At 61.8% G+C, this 19,925-nt stretch overlaps 1 protein-coding gene across 2 annotated transcripts in view; it reads left to right on the forward strand.

Moving 5' to 3' along the window:
* ZC3H18 (zinc finger CCCH-type containing 18) overlaps positions 1 to 16,933 on the forward strand; it is a 20,023-nt gene extending 3,090 nt beyond the window's left edge. The window contains exons 1-18 of one of the 2 annotated variants that reach the window (XM_004704505.2): positions 99 to 966; positions 1,054 to 1,631; positions 3,333 to 3,417; positions 6,974 to 7,122; positions 7,254 to 7,346; positions 7,689 to 7,846; positions 9,425 to 9,542; positions 9,878 to 10,119; positions 13,312 to 13,503; positions 13,892 to 14,039; positions 14,608 to 14,690; positions 14,855 to 14,998; positions 15,073 to 15,132; positions 15,367 to 15,527; positions 15,607 to 15,788; positions 15,942 to 16,038; positions 16,124 to 16,220; positions 16,329 to 16,933. In XM_004704505.2, the coding sequence (XP_004704562.1) occupies positions 1,068 to 1,631; positions 3,333 to 3,417; positions 6,974 to 7,122; positions 7,254 to 7,346; positions 7,689 to 7,846; positions 9,425 to 9,542; positions 9,878 to 10,119; positions 13,312 to 13,503; positions 13,892 to 14,039; positions 14,608 to 14,690; positions 14,855 to 14,998; positions 15,073 to 15,132; positions 15,367 to 15,527; positions 15,607 to 15,788; positions 15,942 to 16,038; positions 16,124 to 16,220; positions 16,329 to 16,527 (2,772 nt within the window). In that variant the 5' untranslated portion in view covers positions 99 to 966; positions 1,054 to 1,067 and the 3' untranslated portion in view covers positions 16,528 to 16,933. Of the gene's footprint in view, positions 1 to 98; positions 967 to 1,053; positions 1,632 to 3,332; positions 3,418 to 6,973; positions 7,123 to 7,253; positions 7,347 to 7,688; positions 7,847 to 9,424; positions 9,543 to 9,877; positions 10,120 to 13,311; positions 13,504 to 13,891; positions 14,040 to 14,607; positions 14,691 to 14,854; positions 14,999 to 15,072; positions 15,133 to 15,366; positions 15,528 to 15,606; positions 15,789 to 15,941; positions 16,039 to 16,123; positions 16,221 to 16,328 lie in introns of those variants that run through there. The other variant, XM_045293691.1, reaches the window with a different exon arrangement.
* Positions 16,934 to 19,925: the final 2,992 nt, after the last annotated feature.

The following is a 19,925-nucleotide window of genomic DNA, read 5'->3' on the forward strand; positions in this document are numbered from 1 at the left end:
TCAGGCACAGCACCCGCACTTGGTCTCACTGGCCTGCAGGTTGGACCTGGAGACACAGGCAGCAGCTGTGCAGGTGCGCACTGCAGAGCTCGGTGGTGGTGTGGCTTACAGCTGGCCAGGGCCTTGGAATTTGCATTCCCTGTTAACTGGTCTGCAAGGTAACTTTGTTTCCAAGGCTGCCTTTAAAGTGTAGTGAACATTCAGCCCGCCTGCCCCTTCAGTGTTTGCAGCCAGCCCCCTGGGCCCTCTGGCTGCAGGAAGGCAGAGGGCCCCTGGCCTTTGCTGGAAAGAGTCTGTCTGTGCAGCGCAGCAGCTATGCTCCAATAGCTGCTGGCCTCAGACCAGGCCTTCAAGCTGGTTCCCTGCAGTCCTGTCCCAGAAACCAAACCCAAAGCCTAGTGCCCACAGACTGGATCTGGTTAGGATGCAGCTCCTGATAGCGTCTGTCTGCCCCGGGAGGGAGGTGGAGCCATATTGAAGGGTTTTGCAGGCCTCTGCACTCTCCCATACCTCACCAGTCTGCATCTGAAACAAAGGCCCCCAAGGCATAGTGAGGCATAGCAGCTGAGTCCTGTGTGGACGGAGAGACGGGCGGCACACAGCTCAGGCATGCTGCCCGGTCAACCCAGACCTCGGCCCTGGCACTGAACGTGCCCACCTCGGATGCCCGCTGGTGAGGTCTAGCAGGCATCTTGGGACACCAGGTGGTTTTCTGGGGCCGTAAAGACCACAGGCCCCTAGGTGAAGCCTACCTCTAGCCGGGGTACCCCACTGGATAATGGGCATCTTCTTGAGCCTCAGGGGTTGCTCACAAGGGTGAGCTGCTCCCCATGACCCCAACTGGAGGAGCAGACCATGCTGGGTGCTGGCGGGGGCTAACCTGCTGTCTCTCTCCCCAGTGGACGGCCGGCAGTGGGGAAGTGCCAAGCAGCCGAGCAGCGTGGAGGTCCTGATTCTCCTCACCAGGTCAGGGGCGGGGCGGGGCGGGGCGGGCGGGGGCCAGAGCCAGCCCCACCTGTTCGGCCTCTGAGCCCACTGATCCCTCTCTTGCAGAGCCGTGGGTCCCGATGGATGCGCCCGAGAGCCCTGATCGGGGGCCTCACTCTCCAGAAGAGGAGGAGGAGGAAGAGGAGGCGCCGCAGGAGAGGCTCTCCGATGATGACATTCTGCGGGAGAGTGGGTCTGAGCAGGATTTAGACGGAGCTGAGGAGGAGGAGGAGGAGGAAGACCATACTGCCCCCCAGGGACTGGGCCAGGGGGAGCAAGAGCGCTCCGAGGAGGACGAGGACGAGGAGGAGGACGACGACGAAGAGGGCCCGCCTAGTGAGCCCCATTCTCAGGATCCAGACTCAGAGGCCAACGAGCTGAGTGGGGGCCCCGTGAGCCCCCAGTGTGCCGAGGAGGGGCGAGCCAGTGAGCTTGGAGACGAACATGAACTGGATTATGATGAGGAGGTGCCTGAGGAGCCCGCACCCGCGACCCAGGAGGAGGGGGGCGAGAGGGCCGCCACCGAGGGAGACGAGAAGCCGGGCGGGGTCCCCGAAGAGGGGGCGGGGGCGGGGAGTGAGGAGGCCGGGAAGGAGAAGAAGAAAGAGGAGGACGACGGAGAGATCGATGATGGAGAGATCGACGTGAGTGGGAAGGGCAGAGGGTCCCGCCATCGGGGCGGAGTGGGCCTTAGCAGGCCATCCTCGGAGACGGTGGCTGAGGGCGGAGGGCTCCTGGGAGCGTGGATCGCTGCTCTCACTAGAGGATCAGTGATGAAAGCAGACAACGGGGATTCTGGAACTTTCCCTCCTTGGCCCTGGGAGCCACTGCCCAGGGCCTTCCCTTGCCCCCTGGGCTGAGCTAGACTGGGCTGACTTTCACCTGGCCCTCATGGTGCCCACACAGAGCCCTGCTGGTGGAGGGCTTACCCATTGGGCTGCTAACCACAGATCATCAGTTCAAATCCACCTGCCCCTGTGCAGGAGAAAGATGAGGTTACCTGCTCCGACGGAGACTTACAGCCTCAGGAGTCCACCAGGCAGTTCTGCCCTGCCCTGCAGGGCTGCTGTGAGTTCAGTCACTCAGTGGCAGTGAGGGGACGAGTGTACAGTGTCAGAAACGCATAGGGAGGTTTGCCCTGTCCTGCAGGGCCTCAGGCACTTCTGACGCCGAGCCTCTGGGTGGGGGCCTTGCTAACATCAACGCATGCCTGGCCACCAGGGTTTTCGAAAAGGTCCAACCTGGGGATGGGGAACCTTTTTCTGCGAAGCGCCATTTAGATATTTATATTGTCACTCTGGGCAGACAGGTCCAACATCCTACTAACTCGTTCTAGTGTGATGGCTGGCAGAAAGATGGGGCTTCCTGCTCCCGTACAGAGGTGCAGCCCTGGAAACCGACAGGGGCAGTCCTACCCAGTCCTGTGTCCTGTTGACTCGGCAGCAGCAAGTTTGAGTGCCATATGATGGCTGGAGCTGCTTCTCTCTGGGGAGGTGTGGGCTGTCCCAGCTTCCCACCTCTGTCTTGGGCCCCAGGTGACGGTGAGGGAGCTGTGACAGGCCCGGGCTCAGCCAGGCTCCTTGTGTGATGCAGTGTTGCCACGTGGTGGCCTTGCCTTCGTGGGCACCTTTGTCACTGTCGTGGCAGTAGCGCACATCCTGGCTTAAAGGAGGAAGTGAATGGGGTGAGCGGGGCCGTGTTCCCCGCAGGGGCAACCCCTGCTTTGGCAGCAGCAGCTTTTTTTCTGGGTGCTGCCTGCTGGCCTTGTTGCACCATGCTGCGCCCTCTGAGATAGCCAACCGGGCTTGGGTAGGGCTAACCTCACCACCCCACGGCCAGGATGGGCAGAGGTGGTTTGGCATGGACTTGATGGGGGTCATGAAGCCAGCAGCCCTGCCCCCTGGGAACTGCTGCTGGAGAGAGGTGGTGGGCAAGGGGTCCAGAGAGTGAGGGATGAGGACAATCTGCCCCATTGCCGGCAGTTTGGTATGTTCTGGGCACTAGCCAGTCACGGGCCCATGTGGCCCTGCCAGCTATTGCCCAGTAGTACCTGGTAAGGCGGGGGGTGCCTGGGGCCCAGTGGTTTGAGTCCTGCCCCAGAGGCGTCCTCAGCACTGAGATCTGTGTCCCTGGGAGTGAGAGACGTCTTGTCACCATGTAAGAGACTCAACATCTGGGATTTTGCTGAAGTGCTCGCAGACATAGACAGTCGGGTGTGCTCAGTCCGGCGGTGGGTGCAGATCCCGGCAGGAGGCTGCCATCGTACCATCTGCCTAGTGGCTCCCCCTCACTCTCCGGGGAGCCTCTTTTTGTTGTGTCTCCTCACTCCCCTCACTCCCTTTCAGGATGATGACCTGGAGGAGGGCGAGGTCAAGGACCCCAGTGACAGGAAGGTGAGACCTCGTCCCACCTGCCGCTTCTTCATGAAAGGTAACTCTTTAGGCACCTGGAGTGGCTGCGGGGGGGCTGCACAGTCCGTGTCTCACCGGCCACCACAGCAGACTGGTGTGGACCGTGGGGGCGTGCAGGGTCAGGAGCTCAAGGCCAGCACTTTGAGTGTGAACACATGCCATGGGGAAATGGGACTGCCAGGAGGGTGGCTGGCTGGCTGTCCCATGCGTGGATGCCGTGTGCCCAGCAGCTGGGCAGGGGCAACGTGAGGAGGGCCTGGTGAGGTGCCTTTTCGAGGGCCCCGTGGGGGTGAGGCTGCACGTGCGATTGGAAGGGACATGTCTGTCATCCCTGGCAGGTGGCAGCCATGCCCTCCTATGCCCCACTCAGCCCCGCAGCACGGCCCCAGCCTCACGGTGTTCTGTGTGCTTCTCTTCCAGATACTGGGCCACCTCTACCCCTTCTCCTTCCAGCACACACCCCACCTCTCAGAGGCCAGGTCCAAGGTACACCCAGGCACTCAGCCCTCCCCAGGCCACCAGCCTGCTCAGCACAGGACGGGCCTGGGGCAGGGGTCAAGCACCTCCAAGCTCAGAGACGGCCCTGGGCCCGCCTCGGGCTGCAGAGAAGCATCAGGGCACTCGGGGTGCAGACTTCAGGGTGGGGCTGCAGCAGGACACGGGGTGTGGGCTGCAGAGAGGTAGCAGGGAGCACTTGGGGTGGGGCTGCAGTGGGACATGGGGTCTGGCTGCAGGGAGGCTACAACTGGGGCCAAGGGTTGTCTGGGAAGGCTGGGCCGTGGGCGAGTGGGTCCTGCATGTGGACTGGCTTGTCACTCTTGCTGTGCTGCGAGACGGTCCTTAAGGAGTGGTGAGGGAGGTGAAGCTAACTGAAGGGGCAGTAGGTGCTGGGGTGGGCAAGATAGGTTGTGGGGGAAAGGGTTTATGAGCCTGGCAGGTGCGTGGTCTGCTTTAGGAGGAATAGAGTAGAGGTTTCTGAGGGGCAAGAACTTCCCGGTGCCACGGCCCTTTCCCATCGTGGCTTGGAGAGAGCAGAGGGGAACCTCGAGGGACCCGGAGGGCGAGCAGGAGCTCACAAGTCTGCCTGAGGGCCTGCCCAGCAGGAGTGTGTGCCCAGGGTTGGTGTTCAGGAACTGACTGATGGAGACAGGAGTGGAGGCGTGACTGGAAGCTGCAGGTGCCTGTTGCTGGACGAGCCAGGGAGACCCCGTGAGGTGTGGACAGCGGGGGAGGGTCTGGAGGGAGCCTCGGCAGTGGGAGAGCAGCAGGGGTGCCGGCTCAGGCTCCCAGGCTAGGTCTGCTGTGGTTGGCGTGTCAGGAGCAGTGGGCTGGCTTCCGGTAGAGATGACGCATTTCTGACTCCTAGAGGGCCTGTGGGACCAAACCCAGTGACTTCCTTCAAGACTGTCCTGACTGGGGGCCGGCAGCGCCCTCCTGAGCGTCAGCTAGGGCCTTCGAACCCCGACCCTGAGGTTAGGAGTGGGACCACCAGGGCTCCTCAAATCGCCTGAGCAGTGATGAGGCAGTGGGGCGTCAACCTCTCGGTATTCGCAGTGGGCCAGACACACCGCAGCGTGGATGACCCTTAGGCCACTCACCAAGGACACATACCTGTGGTGGTTCTCTGTCCTTGGGTGAAAAATAGGCACGCCACTGCCTGGTGAGCCTTACAGCAGCAGGCTGTGGGGTGCAGGGGCAGGCACCCTCACACACCTTGGTCTATGAAGCTCTGCTGACAGACACCCCAGGTTGCCCGCCCTCCTTCCCGCCCTGCCATGGCCTTTGGTAGCTCTGGCCGACCCAGACTGTCTTTCCTCTCTGAGTGAAAGCTGTCCTCAGAGTGTCAGACCCACCTCAGCTCCCTGGGGTCAGAATGACCTCTGTGGCTGCACCAGGTCCGACTCCCCGTCCAGGGGACCCTGTGGATCAGTGGTCACAACTTGGGCTGCTCCCCGCCAAGTTAGCAGTTCAAAACCACCAGCTGTTCTGCAGGAGAAAGAGAGGCTCTGCTCCCTTACTGAATTGCAGTCTTGGGGATCCACACGGACAGATGGACCCAGCCCGGCAGGGTCGCTGAGAGTCAGACTGGCTTGCTGGCAGTGGGTTTGGGTTGAGTTGCCGGTTGCCCACCCCTGCATTTCCGCTAGAAGCACCAGCTTCGCCAAGGGATTCCTTGGTGCAGCGAGAATGTGGCTGGTTTTGTCTTGATAACTTATTGTTGAGATTACAGGGCTGAGCATGCCCCAGGTGGCTGCCGCATGTGCAGCTGGATGCCACTGCCCACTGCATGGCACGACCACCCTCCCTCCTCGACGCCACCCTTCCTTCTGATCAGTGGAAACCCAGAGATGGTCTCAGGGAAGCAACTTCTACTTTCTCATGTCGAAATTCAGATCTGCCTGTGTGTATTGCCTGCCCCCCACCACACACACACACACACCCCACCCCCAATCAGGAAGGAATTCGGATTTAATGAGGTCAGAACGGGGCATAGTTTCTTAAAGGAAAGCTTAGTATCTTTCACATACCCTGAGACTGGCCCAGAAGCCCCTGCTGAAGACCAGCAGTCTGCTCTCAGACTTGTTAAGGAGTTACTTTGTCATTTTAAGTATATTTAGCGTTTAATTTTGATCAATATGTTATTTTCTGCTGAAAGTTACTATTAATATAAACTTAAATGCTCACCGTGTCTCAAGGTAAAAATTATCCTCTGCCTCCCCTTCAGCGGATTCTTTCTGATTGTTTTGTGTCGCATCAAGGGGAAACTTGAGTCCTTGGCGTTGGCAGGCGCGCTCGAGCAGCTCGTCGTGGCAGGGAGAGTAGACGCTAAAACACGTTTGCAGTGTGGTCTGGGAGCCTGCCTGAACACTTGGAGGCGCCACCCTTTTGTGTCTGGGGTTCTGCACTGGGCTGCTCACTGCACGGCACAGGCAGGAGTCGGCCCACTGGCGCTCAGCGGATCAGGAGGACGGGAGATGGGCCTTCTCCGGGGAGTTACGGCCTCCATAGCACAGCAGTCCTTCCCTCCTGCGGGGTCCCTCTGAGCCAGAGGGCAGCGGGTCCTTTGCATTTTTCCCGGTGGGTGTGTGAGAAGGTGCTGCATCTTGCAAAGGTGTGACCGGCCCAGCTGAGTCACCAGCGGCCTTTCCTCCACGTCCTGGAGGACTCCTGTCTTGTGGCTGTGCTGCCACTCTCCAAGGGGCTGGTGTTCTCCAGCACCCTGTCCTGATGGCCGGCGGTGCCCTGAAGGGGGCTGTGAGGGTCTGGGCAACGAGAGCTGTTGCAGGGGCCTCTGAGGTTGTTCGCAAGAGTTGCGGTCCTGTGGCTCAGTGTAAAGTACGTGGCTGCCCCATGGGCCCCAGCCTTGCCCCTGTGCCCCCTGGCACTCGGCCTCCCTTTCCTGAAGGGGAGTGCAGCCCTCAGCCAGGCCCAGGCTCGGCCAACCCACCCTCCTGGGCTGCCAGAGTTTCTGGGCCTAGACAGACCATCCCGGCGCGCCCCTTTCCCCGCGCCCCGCTCCCCCCTAGGTCCTGGATCATGGTCAGTCACTGCTGGCCCCCCTTTTGTCCCCACAGGGAATTGCACCTGGGGGATGAGCTGCCGGTTCGTCCACCCCGGTGTGAACGACAAGGGCAACTACTCCCTCATCACCAAAGCTGAGCCCTTCCCACCCAACGGTGCCCCGCCACTCGGCCCCCACCCGCTGATGCCTGCCAATCCTTGGGTGCGTGTAAGCTGGCGGCAGACTCGGGCCTTGTCTGCCTCTCTAAAAGCTTCCCCAGAGCAATGTGGCCGCCGTGCGTCGTGTCTCGATTCTGAGATGGTCTTTCCTCCTTTCCCTTGTGTTTTTAACAGGGGGGACCGGTCGTGGATGAAATCCTGCCCCCACCCCCGCCAGAACCTCCGACAGAGAGCGCCTGGGAGCGAGGGCTGCGGCACGCGAAGGAGGTGACCGAGGGAGGGAGGGGGTGACCCTGGGCGGGAGAGGGGCCCCAGCCACCCCAGCAGCGGGCCCTCCCCGGTGAGCCGGCACGTCAATGTCCTCTTGGTCACCTGCCATGCTCAGCTTCCTTGGACTCGAGGGGCCTCCTGGGGCACACACACACCCCACTTCTCCCTCTGCCCACCCCCAGCCTTGTCCCAGTGGGCACTTCAGGCTTAGTTCATGGCTGAGGCCTGAACAGGAGGTCTGGGGTCTGTAGGTGTGGGTTATGGCCCAGTCCCTGGGGTGCCGGCCAGTGACCATCAGGCTCTGACTCAGGTCCTTTGACTCCTCATCGTGTGTGGCAGGTGCTGAAAAAAGCCACCATCCGGAAGGAACAGGAGCCCGACTTTGAGGAGAAGCGGTTCACGGTGACCATCGGTGAGGATGAACGGGAGCTGGACAAGGAGAACGAGGGCTTCCGAGACTGGAACTACCGTGTCACCAGGGATGTCCGAGACCCAGCGTAAGGAAGGCAGTGTGTGAGCCCCAGGCGGTGGGCGGGGGTTGGGGGGGAGGCAGGGGCTGTCTCCTACCTGCGCAGTGCAGGTCCCTCAGCGCAGGGCGGTGCCCCGCCCCTTAGGGACTGTGTGACATGGGACGTTGCTGCCGCTCTCCCACCCCTGCGTCAGACAGCCAGGCCATCTCTGTGGCTGGCCAGCTGGCTTCCTTGTGACATCATGGGGTCTTGGGGCCTCTTGCCCACACAGGGATCTGACCTGTCAGCAGCCGGGGCTGTAGGACCCCCCCAAAGCCCTTCCCACTCAAAGCAACCCTGTGGAATAACGTAGGGTTCTCCCCGGGCTGGCTGAGGCGGTGGCCCAGTCTTGTTTCAACTTTGCCCTGAATCAGAGGACACGTCACATCGTGTTTGCCTACAGTGACTTGTCCAGCCACCCCTTGACATTCCCTGCTTCCCCCACCCTCTGGGACTCCTGTCCACCCTCCAGCCTGGGACCTCCCCCAACCCCAAGTCTGTTGCTTCTGAGACAGAGACTGGTTTTCATCTTTATGTATTTGCTGGTCTCATGCACTCTGTCCTTTTGTGTGTGACTGGTTTCATGTGCAATGACACACACACCCCCCCCATTCTGGGTCACCCTTGCTCTGTGGCACCATGTGGTCCCGCTTCCCGCTCCGATGTCCCCTGTGGGGTGCCTCCTTTTGCTCTCTTGACAAGTGCCGCGATGGTCACGGGGAGCACCTCTCTGTCTGTCTCTCTGTCCCTGCTGTATCCTTATTTCTGCTCACTGCCATCAGTCCACCCCACCTCACAGGGACCCTTGGGACAGAGCCCCTCCCCCCTCCCACGTGGGTTTCCCAGGCTATGGCTGCTCAGGAGTAGGAAGTATCCTCTTTCTCTCGGAGCGGCTAGTGATTTCAGACAGCTGACCACACAGGTTGCAGCCCAAGGTGTAACCACCTCTGTCAGGCATCGAGCCAGCGGCACAATCTCCCATTTGCTGGGGGAGGTGCCTAAGTCCTCCCACAGGTCTTGGTGCCCACATCCCGTGGCAGTGCCCAGGATCCCAGTCTCCCGCCACCCTCTTCTGGCCTGGGTAGCTTTCTGCTCTTTTGATCTTGGCAACAGTGTCTACAGAGCCAGCTCACTACCTTGGTGTGCGGGGAGCTTGTCTTCCTGTGTCTGCCCGCCTCCTGTCATCGTGGTGGCCTGTCTGTCCTTGTCTTCTGCCCTTGGCTGACGTTGGCCTCTTGCTTGCTGAGGTGTTGGTGTTCTGTAGGTTTGCGATCAGTCGTTGGTCTGATGTGTCATTGCCGTGTCTGCGGGCTCTTTCCCCAGTGGCGTCCTCTGTGAGCATTGTTTGGTGTGATTTCAGCTGACCTCTGGCCAGCCAGCCCCTCAGAAGCTCCTGTGCTGGCTGGAGGTCTTTGGAGGGTGCCAGCAAGGGCCCGGGCAAGTGTGTCCCTGAGAGGAGAGACCTGGCTGCAGCCGCCCTCTGATGCTGGAAGCCGTGCCATGGCTCCCAGGGAACCGCTTTGGCCTCGCGTGGTGCTGAGCCTCCGCCCCCTCCCTCTGGTGCAGACTTGAGCCTTATGCCGACCCTTACTATGACTACGAGATGGAGCGCTTCTGGCGTGGGGGCCAGTATGAGAACTTCAGGGTGCAGTACACGGAGACGGAGCCCTACCACAACTACCGGGTGAGCTGTCCCTGTTGGCCTGGGGCTGGGTGTGTGCTCCCAGCCTGCCCGTGCTGCCCTTACAAGCACGCAGGCTGCAGGCTAGGCCTGCCTTCAGGTCGCGAGAATGCTGCTTGTGGGCAGGGGTCACACATTGGCGCGGACTGTCGTCACCCCCCCAGCCCTCCCCACCCCGTGACCCCTTTACCGATCCTGTAGAAGGACCCAGTCAGGCACCCTCTGGCCGAGGCCAGGCCGCAGAGCAGCCCCCTTGGGTGGCCTGTCCCATGGGTGGTGCGGGGACACCTTGCCCTGGCGCCCCTCCCACCTGTGTCTCACTGTGGCTTTTCCCCAAGGAGCGGGAGCGCGAGCGCGAGCGGGAGAACCGGCAGCGCGAGCGCGAGCGGGAGCGGGAGCGCGAACGGGAGCGGGAGCGGCGGCAGCAGCGGGAGCGCGAGCGCGAGCGCGACAAGGAGCGGCAGCGGCGCAAGGAGGAGTGGGAGCGCGAGCGCGAGCGGCGGGACGACAAGGAGCGGCCGCACCGCGAGCGGGACAAGGACAAGGAGAAGCCGAAGCCGCGCTCCCCGCAGCCCCCCAGGTACGCACGCAGCTTCTGTCTCCATGGTCAGACGCCAGAGGGAGAGGAGCCAGCCGTGTGGGCGTGCCTGGAGGGAGAGGCTTCCTGGGGTCCCGCCCCTCACCTGTCTCGGGGCTGTGTTGGATGCTGTGCTCTCAGCGCGCAGGTGCCGAGACAGAGCCCCAGCGCCCATAGGGTTGGGCGCTCCACCCCTGTTCCCCACGTTAACGTTGGTTCCCAGTGTCCTTTTTGCCGCGTGCTCCTGGTCCAGGGCTAGGAGTCCTAGCCCTCGGTGTCCTGGCAGCTCCTGGGCACAGACCTGCTGGAGGGGAGACCTGGTCTCCCAGGTGGAGTGACAATGTTCAGTTGGGGCCATGGGAGTGTTTGATGCGCTCACTGTCTGTACCCCGCATGGCTTGCCGGGAGTGGACACAGGACTGGGCCAAAGTGTGCTGCCCCACTGTGTGCTGTCCTAGGCTGCCCAGAGTCAGGCCGCTGCCCACTCATGGCCTGCTGGGAACTTCCCAGCTGGGAGGAGCCGCTCCCCTCCACAGGACACCTTTGGGGACCTTTGCCCGCCCCTGTCCCCGGGCTGTTTTCTGGTGGAAGCTGGGTCTGTGTAACCCGGGAAACCTCCTGCAGGGGCGTGGCTTTCCAGGAGCCTCCCTGCTTGAGGCATGCGAGCTATAAATAGCAAATAGTAGTGGGGCTGGAGCTGCTGCCTTCCTGGCAGCATGCTTGCACCCCGGGTTCCCCAGTAGGCCATCTGCCAGCTCACCTCCATGTGGAGGCAGCACCTTCTCCCAGAGAACCACACCAGTCCTGGGACACTGGGTAACCCTCTGCCCCCGATCTGGCTGACAACCATTTGGAGGTGCTGGGGCTTAGGAGCCCCAAAATGAGGAGAGCCTCATGCCTCAGGGTGTCCTGCACCCATCTCCCAAGGTGGTCTAGAGGGGTGTTGGACTTGCCCCCCTCTCCGGCATGAGTGAGGCTGGGGGCACGTGAGACTGCGGTCCTCATTTCCTGGGCGCAGGCCGCTCGCTCTGATTTCTGGAGCGACACGGGCCCTTGTAGCATTGGGGCCAGACAGTGATCAGTGCCTCCCAGGTAACTAGCAGAGGGTCAGGGGCACATCGGCCTAACCCTCATCCTACTGACACCTGTTTCACCTCTGGGTGTGTCTGCCTGTGGCCATGGGGCTCTCCAGGGTAGCGTGACGGGCAGGGCGGCCCACCTCCCACGCCAGTCCCCATGGCGCACGCTCTCAGGCTCGGATGGCAGCCCTGCCCCAGTGGAGCTCCCCAGCCTGGAGGCCTGAGCGCACCCACCAGTGGACTGCTTCCTAAGAGGCCGTGGGGTGAGGTGGACCAGCCTTCAGCGCTTTGTGCAGGAGTGCCTGCGAGCAGGTGGCGTCTTGTTTGAATCAAGCCTCGTGCAGTCAGTTCTGACTCGTCATGACCCCGTGGGGCTTCCAAGGCTTTCGGTCTTTGCCAGCAATGCTGGCGGGGGTGGGGTGGGGTGGGGGGTTCTTGCAACTGGCCTCCTGGGCAGCAGGCTGGAGCTTAACCCTGTGCTTCACCAAGCCCTGCTTGTGAGGCGCCCGGTGTGGAGAAGCCAGGGTGTCTGAGCACAGGGGATACCTTCTTAGTTTTCCAGATTAGAGTGTTGGAGCGTGGCATCACATGCCAGAAACCCACTTTGCCATATTTCCACTTTCCGTGGGTGGGGGCGGGTGGGCTTGGGATTCTCCAAGGGCCAGTGGGAGCTGCATGGCAAGGGGTCTGCTGTCACCAAGACCCTCTGCAGAGTCAGACGCAACTGCTGGGAGGAGGCCTTGGGGGCTGGATCCCCGTGGGAGGTGCTCCACGCCTCAGGCATCAGCCCAGCAGAGGAGCCCAGTGCCCTCAGCTGGCCTTCACCAGGCAGCCTTGTGGGGCTGGGAGAGCTGGGGTTGGCCTTCACCCCTCCCTGCAGCTGCTGGCATGGAGTTTCCAGGGGCCGTGATGGGTGTGAGGTATGCTGATGTCACAAGGAGGTGAACTTTAACCCTGGAGAATCCCATGGCCCTAAAGATAATTGTGTTCTAGCCATGCACGCCATTTCCTGTGTTCCTCTTGCCAGGGGCAGGCCCCCAGCCTGGTGCTCTCTGCACACGTGGGTTCCGGGTCTGGGTGGGTCTGTGTTGGGGATAACTGTCACATGGTTCTGATAACCGAGTGACAGGGTCAGTCAGCAGGGTGCTTCCCCACCCCAGAGGCCCCAAGAGCAGAGACCTGGTCCAACTAGGACCCGTTCTAAACCACACCACACCCCACCCCTCATGCCAGGTTGGATCTCCTGGGGTTCCTGAGGGTGGCAGAGCTAGTGACAGATGGCAGCAGTAGGAGTGGAGGGGAGTGGTCTGGCAGCAAGCCCCTGGGTTGGAAGTGAGGCCTTATTCTCTCATGTGAGAAGAAACCAGGAGCCTGTAGGTCTGGGGGAGGTGCAGTAGGCAGAACCCATGTGAGAGCTTGGAGACAGCCTGCCAGGAAGCGTGAGTGAGCAGCCCTAAGGAGGGAGAGGGGGCAGTGGGCTGGAGCAGCAGCAGGAACCAGACTTGGCCCGTGGAGAGTGGGTTTGTCACCCACCACCTCTTCCTGAAACTTAGCAGGTAGCCTGAGCATGCACCCACTCTGCCTGGTCCTGGTGGCCCTGTAGGGCGGAGAGCTGTCCCTGTGGGTCCCAAGCAGCAGCTGATGGTTTCCAACTGCTGGCCTTGCTATTCCTTCCCCACAGGATCAGCCGAAGGCTCACAGTCCCTAAAATCCCCAAGCTTATTAGAAACAGACAGCAGAGAACTTAGGAAAGGCAAATGGCTTGTAAGCACAGGCAGGTGTGCACAGTGCACCTCAGAGAGGCGGCCCCTGCAAGGGCCTGAGAGCTGGTGTTCCTGCCCTACTGAGCCTGCTTCTTAGGGACTGGCCTCCCAGATCCCAGGCATCCATCCATGAAAGTGAGTGTCCAGGTAGAGGTGCCGTTGTGGTGCGGCGCGCAGCCCTGTCCTGTTTGCCTCTTGGGTGGATGCAGCATCGGGGCTGAGCAGGCCTGACCTGGCCCGGAGCCCATTCTTGGGACCGCCTTCGTAGGTCTGTCCTCTGGCTCTACCTGGGCCTGAGTGGTCTTGGCTTCCTGCTAACAAGGCCACGGCCCACCAAGTCGTCTGTCTTGCAGCCGGCAAGTTGAGCCCCCAAAGAAGGAGGCAGCCTCCACAGGCCCCCAGGTGAAGCGAGCAGATGAGTGGAAGGACCCCTGGCGCCGATCCAAGTCCCCCAAGAAGAAGCTGGGTGTGTCCGTGTCCCCCAGCCGGGCCCGGAGGCGCCGAAAAACATCCGCCTCCTCGGCCTCCGCCTCCAACTCATCCAGGTAAAGAGGCCGAGGGGACGGGCCGGCATGGGCTACAGCCACGTGGGGCGTGCTGGCACCAGCATCAGCCCGACGAGTAGGAGGCTGCAGTGTGCCCTGCAGGCACAGTCCAGTGCTCTCGGCCGCTGGGCAGACTGAGGGAGCGCTTGGGACCTGCACCAAGTCGGGGTTTCCCCCAGAGGAGAGTAAGCACCAGGAGCACAGCTATGCCCAGAAGCCCAGAGATGCTGAGCCCGAGGCAGCAGGGCGCACCTTGGTCCCCAGCACAGGCCCACCTGAGGCCTGGTCCTGCCCAGCCAGCACGCACCTCCTGTTTGTGGGCATAGTGGCGAGGCGCCCATGCTCTGGGCAGCGCCCGTCGCCTCAGCGGCGTGTCCTCCCGCGACAGGTCGTCCTCCAGGTCGTCCTCCTACTCGGGCTCGGGCTCCTCGCGGTCCCACTCCAGGTCGTCGTCCTACAGCTCCTACTCCAGCCGCTCCTCCAGGCGCAGCTCCTTCTCCGGCAGCCGCTCCAGGTGCGCCCGCCCGCGCTGCCCCGTGGCCTTCAGGGCACCGCCAGAGGGCACCTCTGCCCAGCACACCTGCCATGCTGCGTGAAGCCTCACTGCCCCTCCGCGCACAGGATGGCCTTCCTGGCCACATCAGGCAGCAGGGGTCCGGGTGGAGTCCAACCTTTGCCCCCCACCCCGCCCCCGTTGTCTGAGCAGAGGGTGGGACAGTTAGTGTAGCCTTGTCTCCTGGGTTCCCACAGGACCTGTCCCTGAGGGGGGGGGACTCCCCATCTTCTCCCTGCCCTTGATCTCCTTGGCTGGGGCCTAGACCCTGCCCAGCACCTTTCCAGGGGGCTGTGTCAGATAGCCTTCACGCAGTGCTCCTGGCCAGGTGCCCGGTCCCCAGCACATGTGGTCACAGTGGATGCTGTCTACTCACTGGTGTCCAGAGGCAGTGATACACACACACACACACACACACCCCTCCCTCCCTCCCTCCCTGCCCACCCCCAGTTGTAGTTTCTCCCTGGTCCTGAACAGTGTCCCCCCTCCTCCTTGGGACAATTTTGGGAGAGGATGTCGGGGGCCGATTGGAGGCCACTGGGCCACCAAAGTGCCTCCTGTGTCCCACGCCCCCCCCCCCTGCTTGCTCCATCAGAGCCAAGGGGGAGGCAGCACCCCCACCCGGGAAAGCAGGGTGAGTTGGCAGGAGGCCCGCAGTGGGGGCTCCCGCCGTCACAGGGTCAGTGAGGGGTCATCCCCGAAGCCGTGGACCGAATAAGACAGCTTTCCTGCCTATGGAGGCAGGGTCCCGGGGTGAGGAGCTGCGGGCCTTGCCAAGTCTGAGCCCACCCTTCACAGGGAGAAGCTGGTGAAGAAGCCTGCTGCACCCCCGGCTCCGCCTCCGACCACCAAAATCACGGCCCCCACCCCCGAGCCGCCTAAGCCCGGGGACCCTCGAGAGGCCAGGAGGAAGGAGCGGCAGGCCAGGACGCCCCCCCGTAGGTGAGAGCTGGCTGGCAGGGTGGCTGTGTCTTGGCCCTCCCTGCGGGCTGCCTGGTCTGACCCCTCTGTTGCAGGAGGACGCTCAGTGGCAGCGGCAGCGGCTCCAGCTATAGCGGCTCCAGCTCCAGATCCAGGTCATTGTTGGGATCAGGGCCCCTGGGGCTGCTGGTGGGTTCAACCCAACACCCCCCACACACACACACCCAAGTACCAGCTGATTGTCTGCAGAGGAGACACGAGACTGTGCTGTAACGTCCAGGGGATCCCCGGGTGCCCACTCGGCTATGACTGAGGCTCTCCCATCTGGTCCCCCCGTAGCCATGTGCCCGCCAGGGCTCGCTGATGAGAGCGGCCCCCTCTACCCACAGGTCCCTCAGCGTGAGCAGCGTCTCCTCAGTGTCCAGCGCCACATCCAGCAGCAGCTCTGCACACAGCGTGGACTCGGAGGACATGTATGCCGACTTGGCCAGCCCCGTCTCCTCGGCCAGCTCGCGCTCCCCAACCCCGGCCCAGACCAAGAAGGAGAAAGGTGCCGCCGGGCAGATTGGGCAGGGAGGTGCCTGCGTCTCCCGGGGCACCCAGTGACCGAGGGTCTGTCTGCGGGACAGGCAAGCCCAAGAAGGAGGACGCCCAGAAGGAGGAGAAACGGAAAAGGGACTCGGCCACACAGCCCCCCAAGTCTGCCAAGCCCTCGGTGGGCGGCAGGGCCCCGCAGCAGGTGCCGCCTGGCCAGCCGCCCCAGGCTGCCTTTGTCCCCCACAAGGAGATCAAGCTGACGCTGCTTAACAAGGTGGGTCCCGCAGAGACCCGCCCGCCACCCCTCCCTCCGCTCCTGAGCTGCACTGCCCACCCGGGATGCTGCATGGGCCCAGTCACCAGGGCCCGCCCTCCTGTCAGCGGTCTGGGAGCCCCCTCCTCCACCTTGCCCACTCTTCTGTCACAGGCCGCAGACAAAGCCAGCAGGAAGCGCTATGAGCCCTCAGACAAGGACAGACAGAGCCCGCCTCCTGCCAAGAGGGCCCACCTATCCCCGGACCGAGGTGAGAGGGTCTGTTGGCCAGGGAGGCTGCCGCCCACACCTGCCAAGTCAAGCCCGAAGACATCACGACTTTGTCTGTGTTGCAGGCTCCCGGGACCGGAAGTCAGGGGGCAGGCTTAGCTCCCCCAAGTCAGAGCGGCAGCGAGGTCAGAACCCCAAAGTCTCCATAGCACAGCCAGACAGGTGAGTACCTACCTGTGTTGGTCATGGAGGGAGGGGGCTGTTGGGCAGATGGCCGTGGGCCATCCTATTCTCGGGGGATTCGGCGGTACTCATCCCCACTCCCCACAGGAAGCGCCAGCTGTCCCCCCAGGCCAAGGGCACCAGCAAAGTCACGAGTGTGCCGGGCAAGGCTGCAGAAGCCAGCACCCCAGGCGCCAAGCCGGGCAAGGCCAGCACGCTGTCTCGGCGTGAGGAGCTCCTGAAGCAGCTCAAGGCCGTGGAAGACGCCATCGCCCGCAAACGCGCCAAGATCCCCGGCAAGGTGTAGCGGCCCAGCCACGGCCCGCCCTTTTTATACATTTTAAAGAGGAAAAGAAGTTTCTCAGCTGGAAAAGCAGCCCCATCCCTGATGGAGGGCACTGCTTCCCTGAGCAGGGCAGGGGTGCTACTGGACTCGTCTCCCAGGGTGGCCGTCCTCGCCTAGCAGCCCGAAGGCGCCGCCCCTGCAGCGCCCTCTGCCACCCTGGGATCAGAAAATATATATATTCTTGACGAAAGTCTGATTGAGAAATCCCTGTCTTTTATTTTAAGCATTGAATTGTTTGTTGATTTAAATGGAAAAATTTCAGAAAAGACCAAAAAAAAAAAAAAAAGGCCAAGGATATATTGTTGGGACATCTGATGGAGGGTCTTTTTGTGGGGTCTCCTAAATAAAATATAAAATATTTTGATAAGCAGGTATCCCGCCCTTTTGGTGCGCCGACTGGTGGAGGGGTGCTATCAAGCTCCCCCGCCCAGCAGCAGCTCGGACAGCGGTCCACAGGACAGTCCCCGTCTCCCAGGGCCTCTCCTCCATAGTGGGGAGGCCGACCAGCCTGGCCCCAAAAGTCTGGGTACCACTGCCCAATGGAGCAAGACCACCTCTTCTTGAGGGTCTGTAGACCTCCGCGGAGAAGCCTCATGCTCCACTGGCCTCCCCACATGGGACCACCTCCACCTGGAAACCCCTGGGGGGGGCGGGGTCACCTCACCCTCAGCACTTCCTGGCTGCCCGGCTGCACCTGCCCCTGGGGGAGGTCCTCACCCCGCAGGCCAGCTTGCTCTGTTAGCACCAGGACTCCACCAGGGCCCACCCTATGAGCCCAGGTGGAGGGGCTGGGCAGGGGGTGTGCCCCTAGTGGGGCAGACTTGGACTGTGCACCCAAACGCCGGCAGAGGCCTCCACAGACCTCCTCCTGTGAGCAGTCCGTTCCCCCAGCCCACTGCCAAGAGGTTACTCCAAGTCAGAGACCAGACCTTTAACACGCAGCGCCTGCTTCTCCCAACACCTGGCAGCTGGTGGGCCTGCTGGTGACCTTCCCCTGAGCCAGAGCTCCTGCCCTCCTCCCCCAGCCACAATGAGCACCACGGAAGGAGGGCAGGGGTGTGGTCCGGGGCGGGCCCGCCTCCTTTCCAGTCTTGCCCAACCCAGGACTTCTGGCCTTGTAGCTCCCTCAGCCAGCCTGCATCCTTCCGGCCGCCTGTACCCAGTGGGCCCTGGGTTCAGACCAACCCCCGACCAGGGCAATTTCTTCCCCTCCGGCGGCGGAGGCAAGTCCTGCCAACTGGTCATGTTGACCCCATCGGTCAGTGAGACAGGCCTGCTCCTGGGGCCACGCTGCTGCAGCAGAGTGACCCAGACAGGATGAAGGTCCCCTTTCTGTGCCTGGCACTGACCCCTAGGCGACCCCTTTCTCCACTCAGCTGGCTGGCTGCCCCCTGCACTGGGCTCCCAGTTGGAGGGAGGGGGCTGTGCTCCATGCTGGTCCCCAAGGAAGCCCCTCTTTCCCGCACAAAATGAGGCTGCCCCGCCCAGTTTCCTAGTTCTCCTCAACCCTCAGCATCACCACCCAAGTGCTGCCCACTGACTCAGACCCAGAATGTGGGTCACACCGGAAGGGTCATGCCCCCACTCCCACCCACTGCTGGAGTTCCCCTAGGGCCTGGAGCCAGCTTATCAGGTGCCCCTAGAGGTACCCATCACTACAGGCCCCTATGATGAGACTTCCTGGTGGCCCAGTGCCTCTGCCCACCACAACCCCCCACCCCAATGGTCCACAGGAGAAGAGACAGAGCCACTTGGCAGGTTGGGGACTCAGAAAAGACAAGGGGTTCTGCTGCCCAGGGCCCTGTGACCACCATCCTTGAGCTGACCGCTCCACCGACTCGCTGCCCCTCTGGGAGCTGGCAAGATGCTGTCCCCATCGGAGCTCAGTCCTCTCCATGTCACTGACGGAAGCAGGCCCGGCCTGCGGCCCTGGGCACTGACAGCCGCGTGCTGGGCACAGGGACTGCCCCTGGCCTTTGGGATATTGTGGGATAGGCCGCAGCTGGAGCAGCCTCTCCTGTGCCCTGCTGAACATAGCCCCAACACGTGCTTAAGGCCTACCCTGAGCTAAGAAGGGAGCCTGTTTGGGAAAGGGGCTCAGGTGAGCTCACCCTGGAGTCAAAACCAGAGCAAGCCAAGCTCACTGCCAACTGTCCAGTGGGTTCCAAGTCACAGAGAGACACCCGTTGGTTTTTTAAAAGCTGATAGCAGCCTCTCTCCTGCCAAGCGGCTGGTGGGTTTGAACTACCAACCTTGTGGTTAGCAGCCCAAAGCTCATCTGAGCGCACAACCGAGGCCTAATCTCAGCCAGTATACTGGGGACGCAGAGGTCTTAGTGATGACTGTGCACCCGGGGTGCCCAGGTGGACAGCTGCAGCCACTAGCGACGGACAGACACAGGACAGTTGCCCCTCAAAGCCTCCAGGGGACCAACCCTGTGACGCCCTGGCTGTGTCCTCCAGGGCCATGCAGGTAGCTGTCCTCCTGTTTGGTACCCAGTTTGTACAACTTGATACAGTTGACACGTTTAGGTAGCGTGCTCCCATTGCAAAAGGTAAGCGAGCAGAGCTAGAGCAGCCCCAGGTACTTGTAAACGCTGCAAAGCACCCTTGAAAACAGCCCCACATCACATTTTCTCATCTGCGCCCTGAGGGCAGGTGGAGGGAAAGCTGGTCCTCAATTACATGGGCAGGCCCCAAGGAGGCCCAAGTCACTTGTCTGAAGTCACACCACTGCAAAGTGAGTGTAATTAATGCCATTCAATGTCACTGATGGATGGCTAGGATGGCAAGTCTACCTGCCACAGTGAATCTCCAAGTGTTGACCCGAACCTCCTAGGCTGACGAAGACGATAAGCCAACTCGCTGCCATGAGTCCATGCCCATCCTCCCCATCCCCCCCTCACCAGCCCTGGAGGACAGCAGAGCCAGCAACAATCCGAGAAGACTAGTTAGATGACCGGACCCCTACAATTAGACCCCTATGTGCCTGAAGATCTCACCACGCGTGAAGACAGTCCCCGGGTAGGAAAAGGGTTTGGGCAATGACATGTCAAACAAGGACTCTCTCTCAGGCATTACAGGAAACGTCTGCACCTCAACAACAGAACTAATCCAAACGGAACGGACCGTTCACCAAAGATGATGTCCAGACGGCCAACATGAGTCCAAACCGATCGGTGCTGGCCATCACACCTGAGCAGTGAGATGCTACCACGCACGCACGCACGCACTCACTCACGCTGCCGAGGCTGGAGCCCTCTCACAGATGTCAAAGCGGAGCAGCCGCGTGGAAGCATGGAGCTTCCTCAACCCGTTGGGAATAGAAAAATCCTACGACCCAGCGATCCCTCCTCTAGG

Source organism: Echinops telfairi, unplaced genomic scaffold, assembly GCF_000313985.2.
Source record: "Echinops telfairi isolate 266 unplaced genomic scaffold, ASM31398v2 ScPeMD7_2291;HRSCAF=2852, whole genome shotgun sequence".
Lineage (NCBI taxonomy): Eukaryota > Metazoa > Chordata > Mammalia > Afrosoricida > Tenrecidae > Echinops > Echinops telfairi.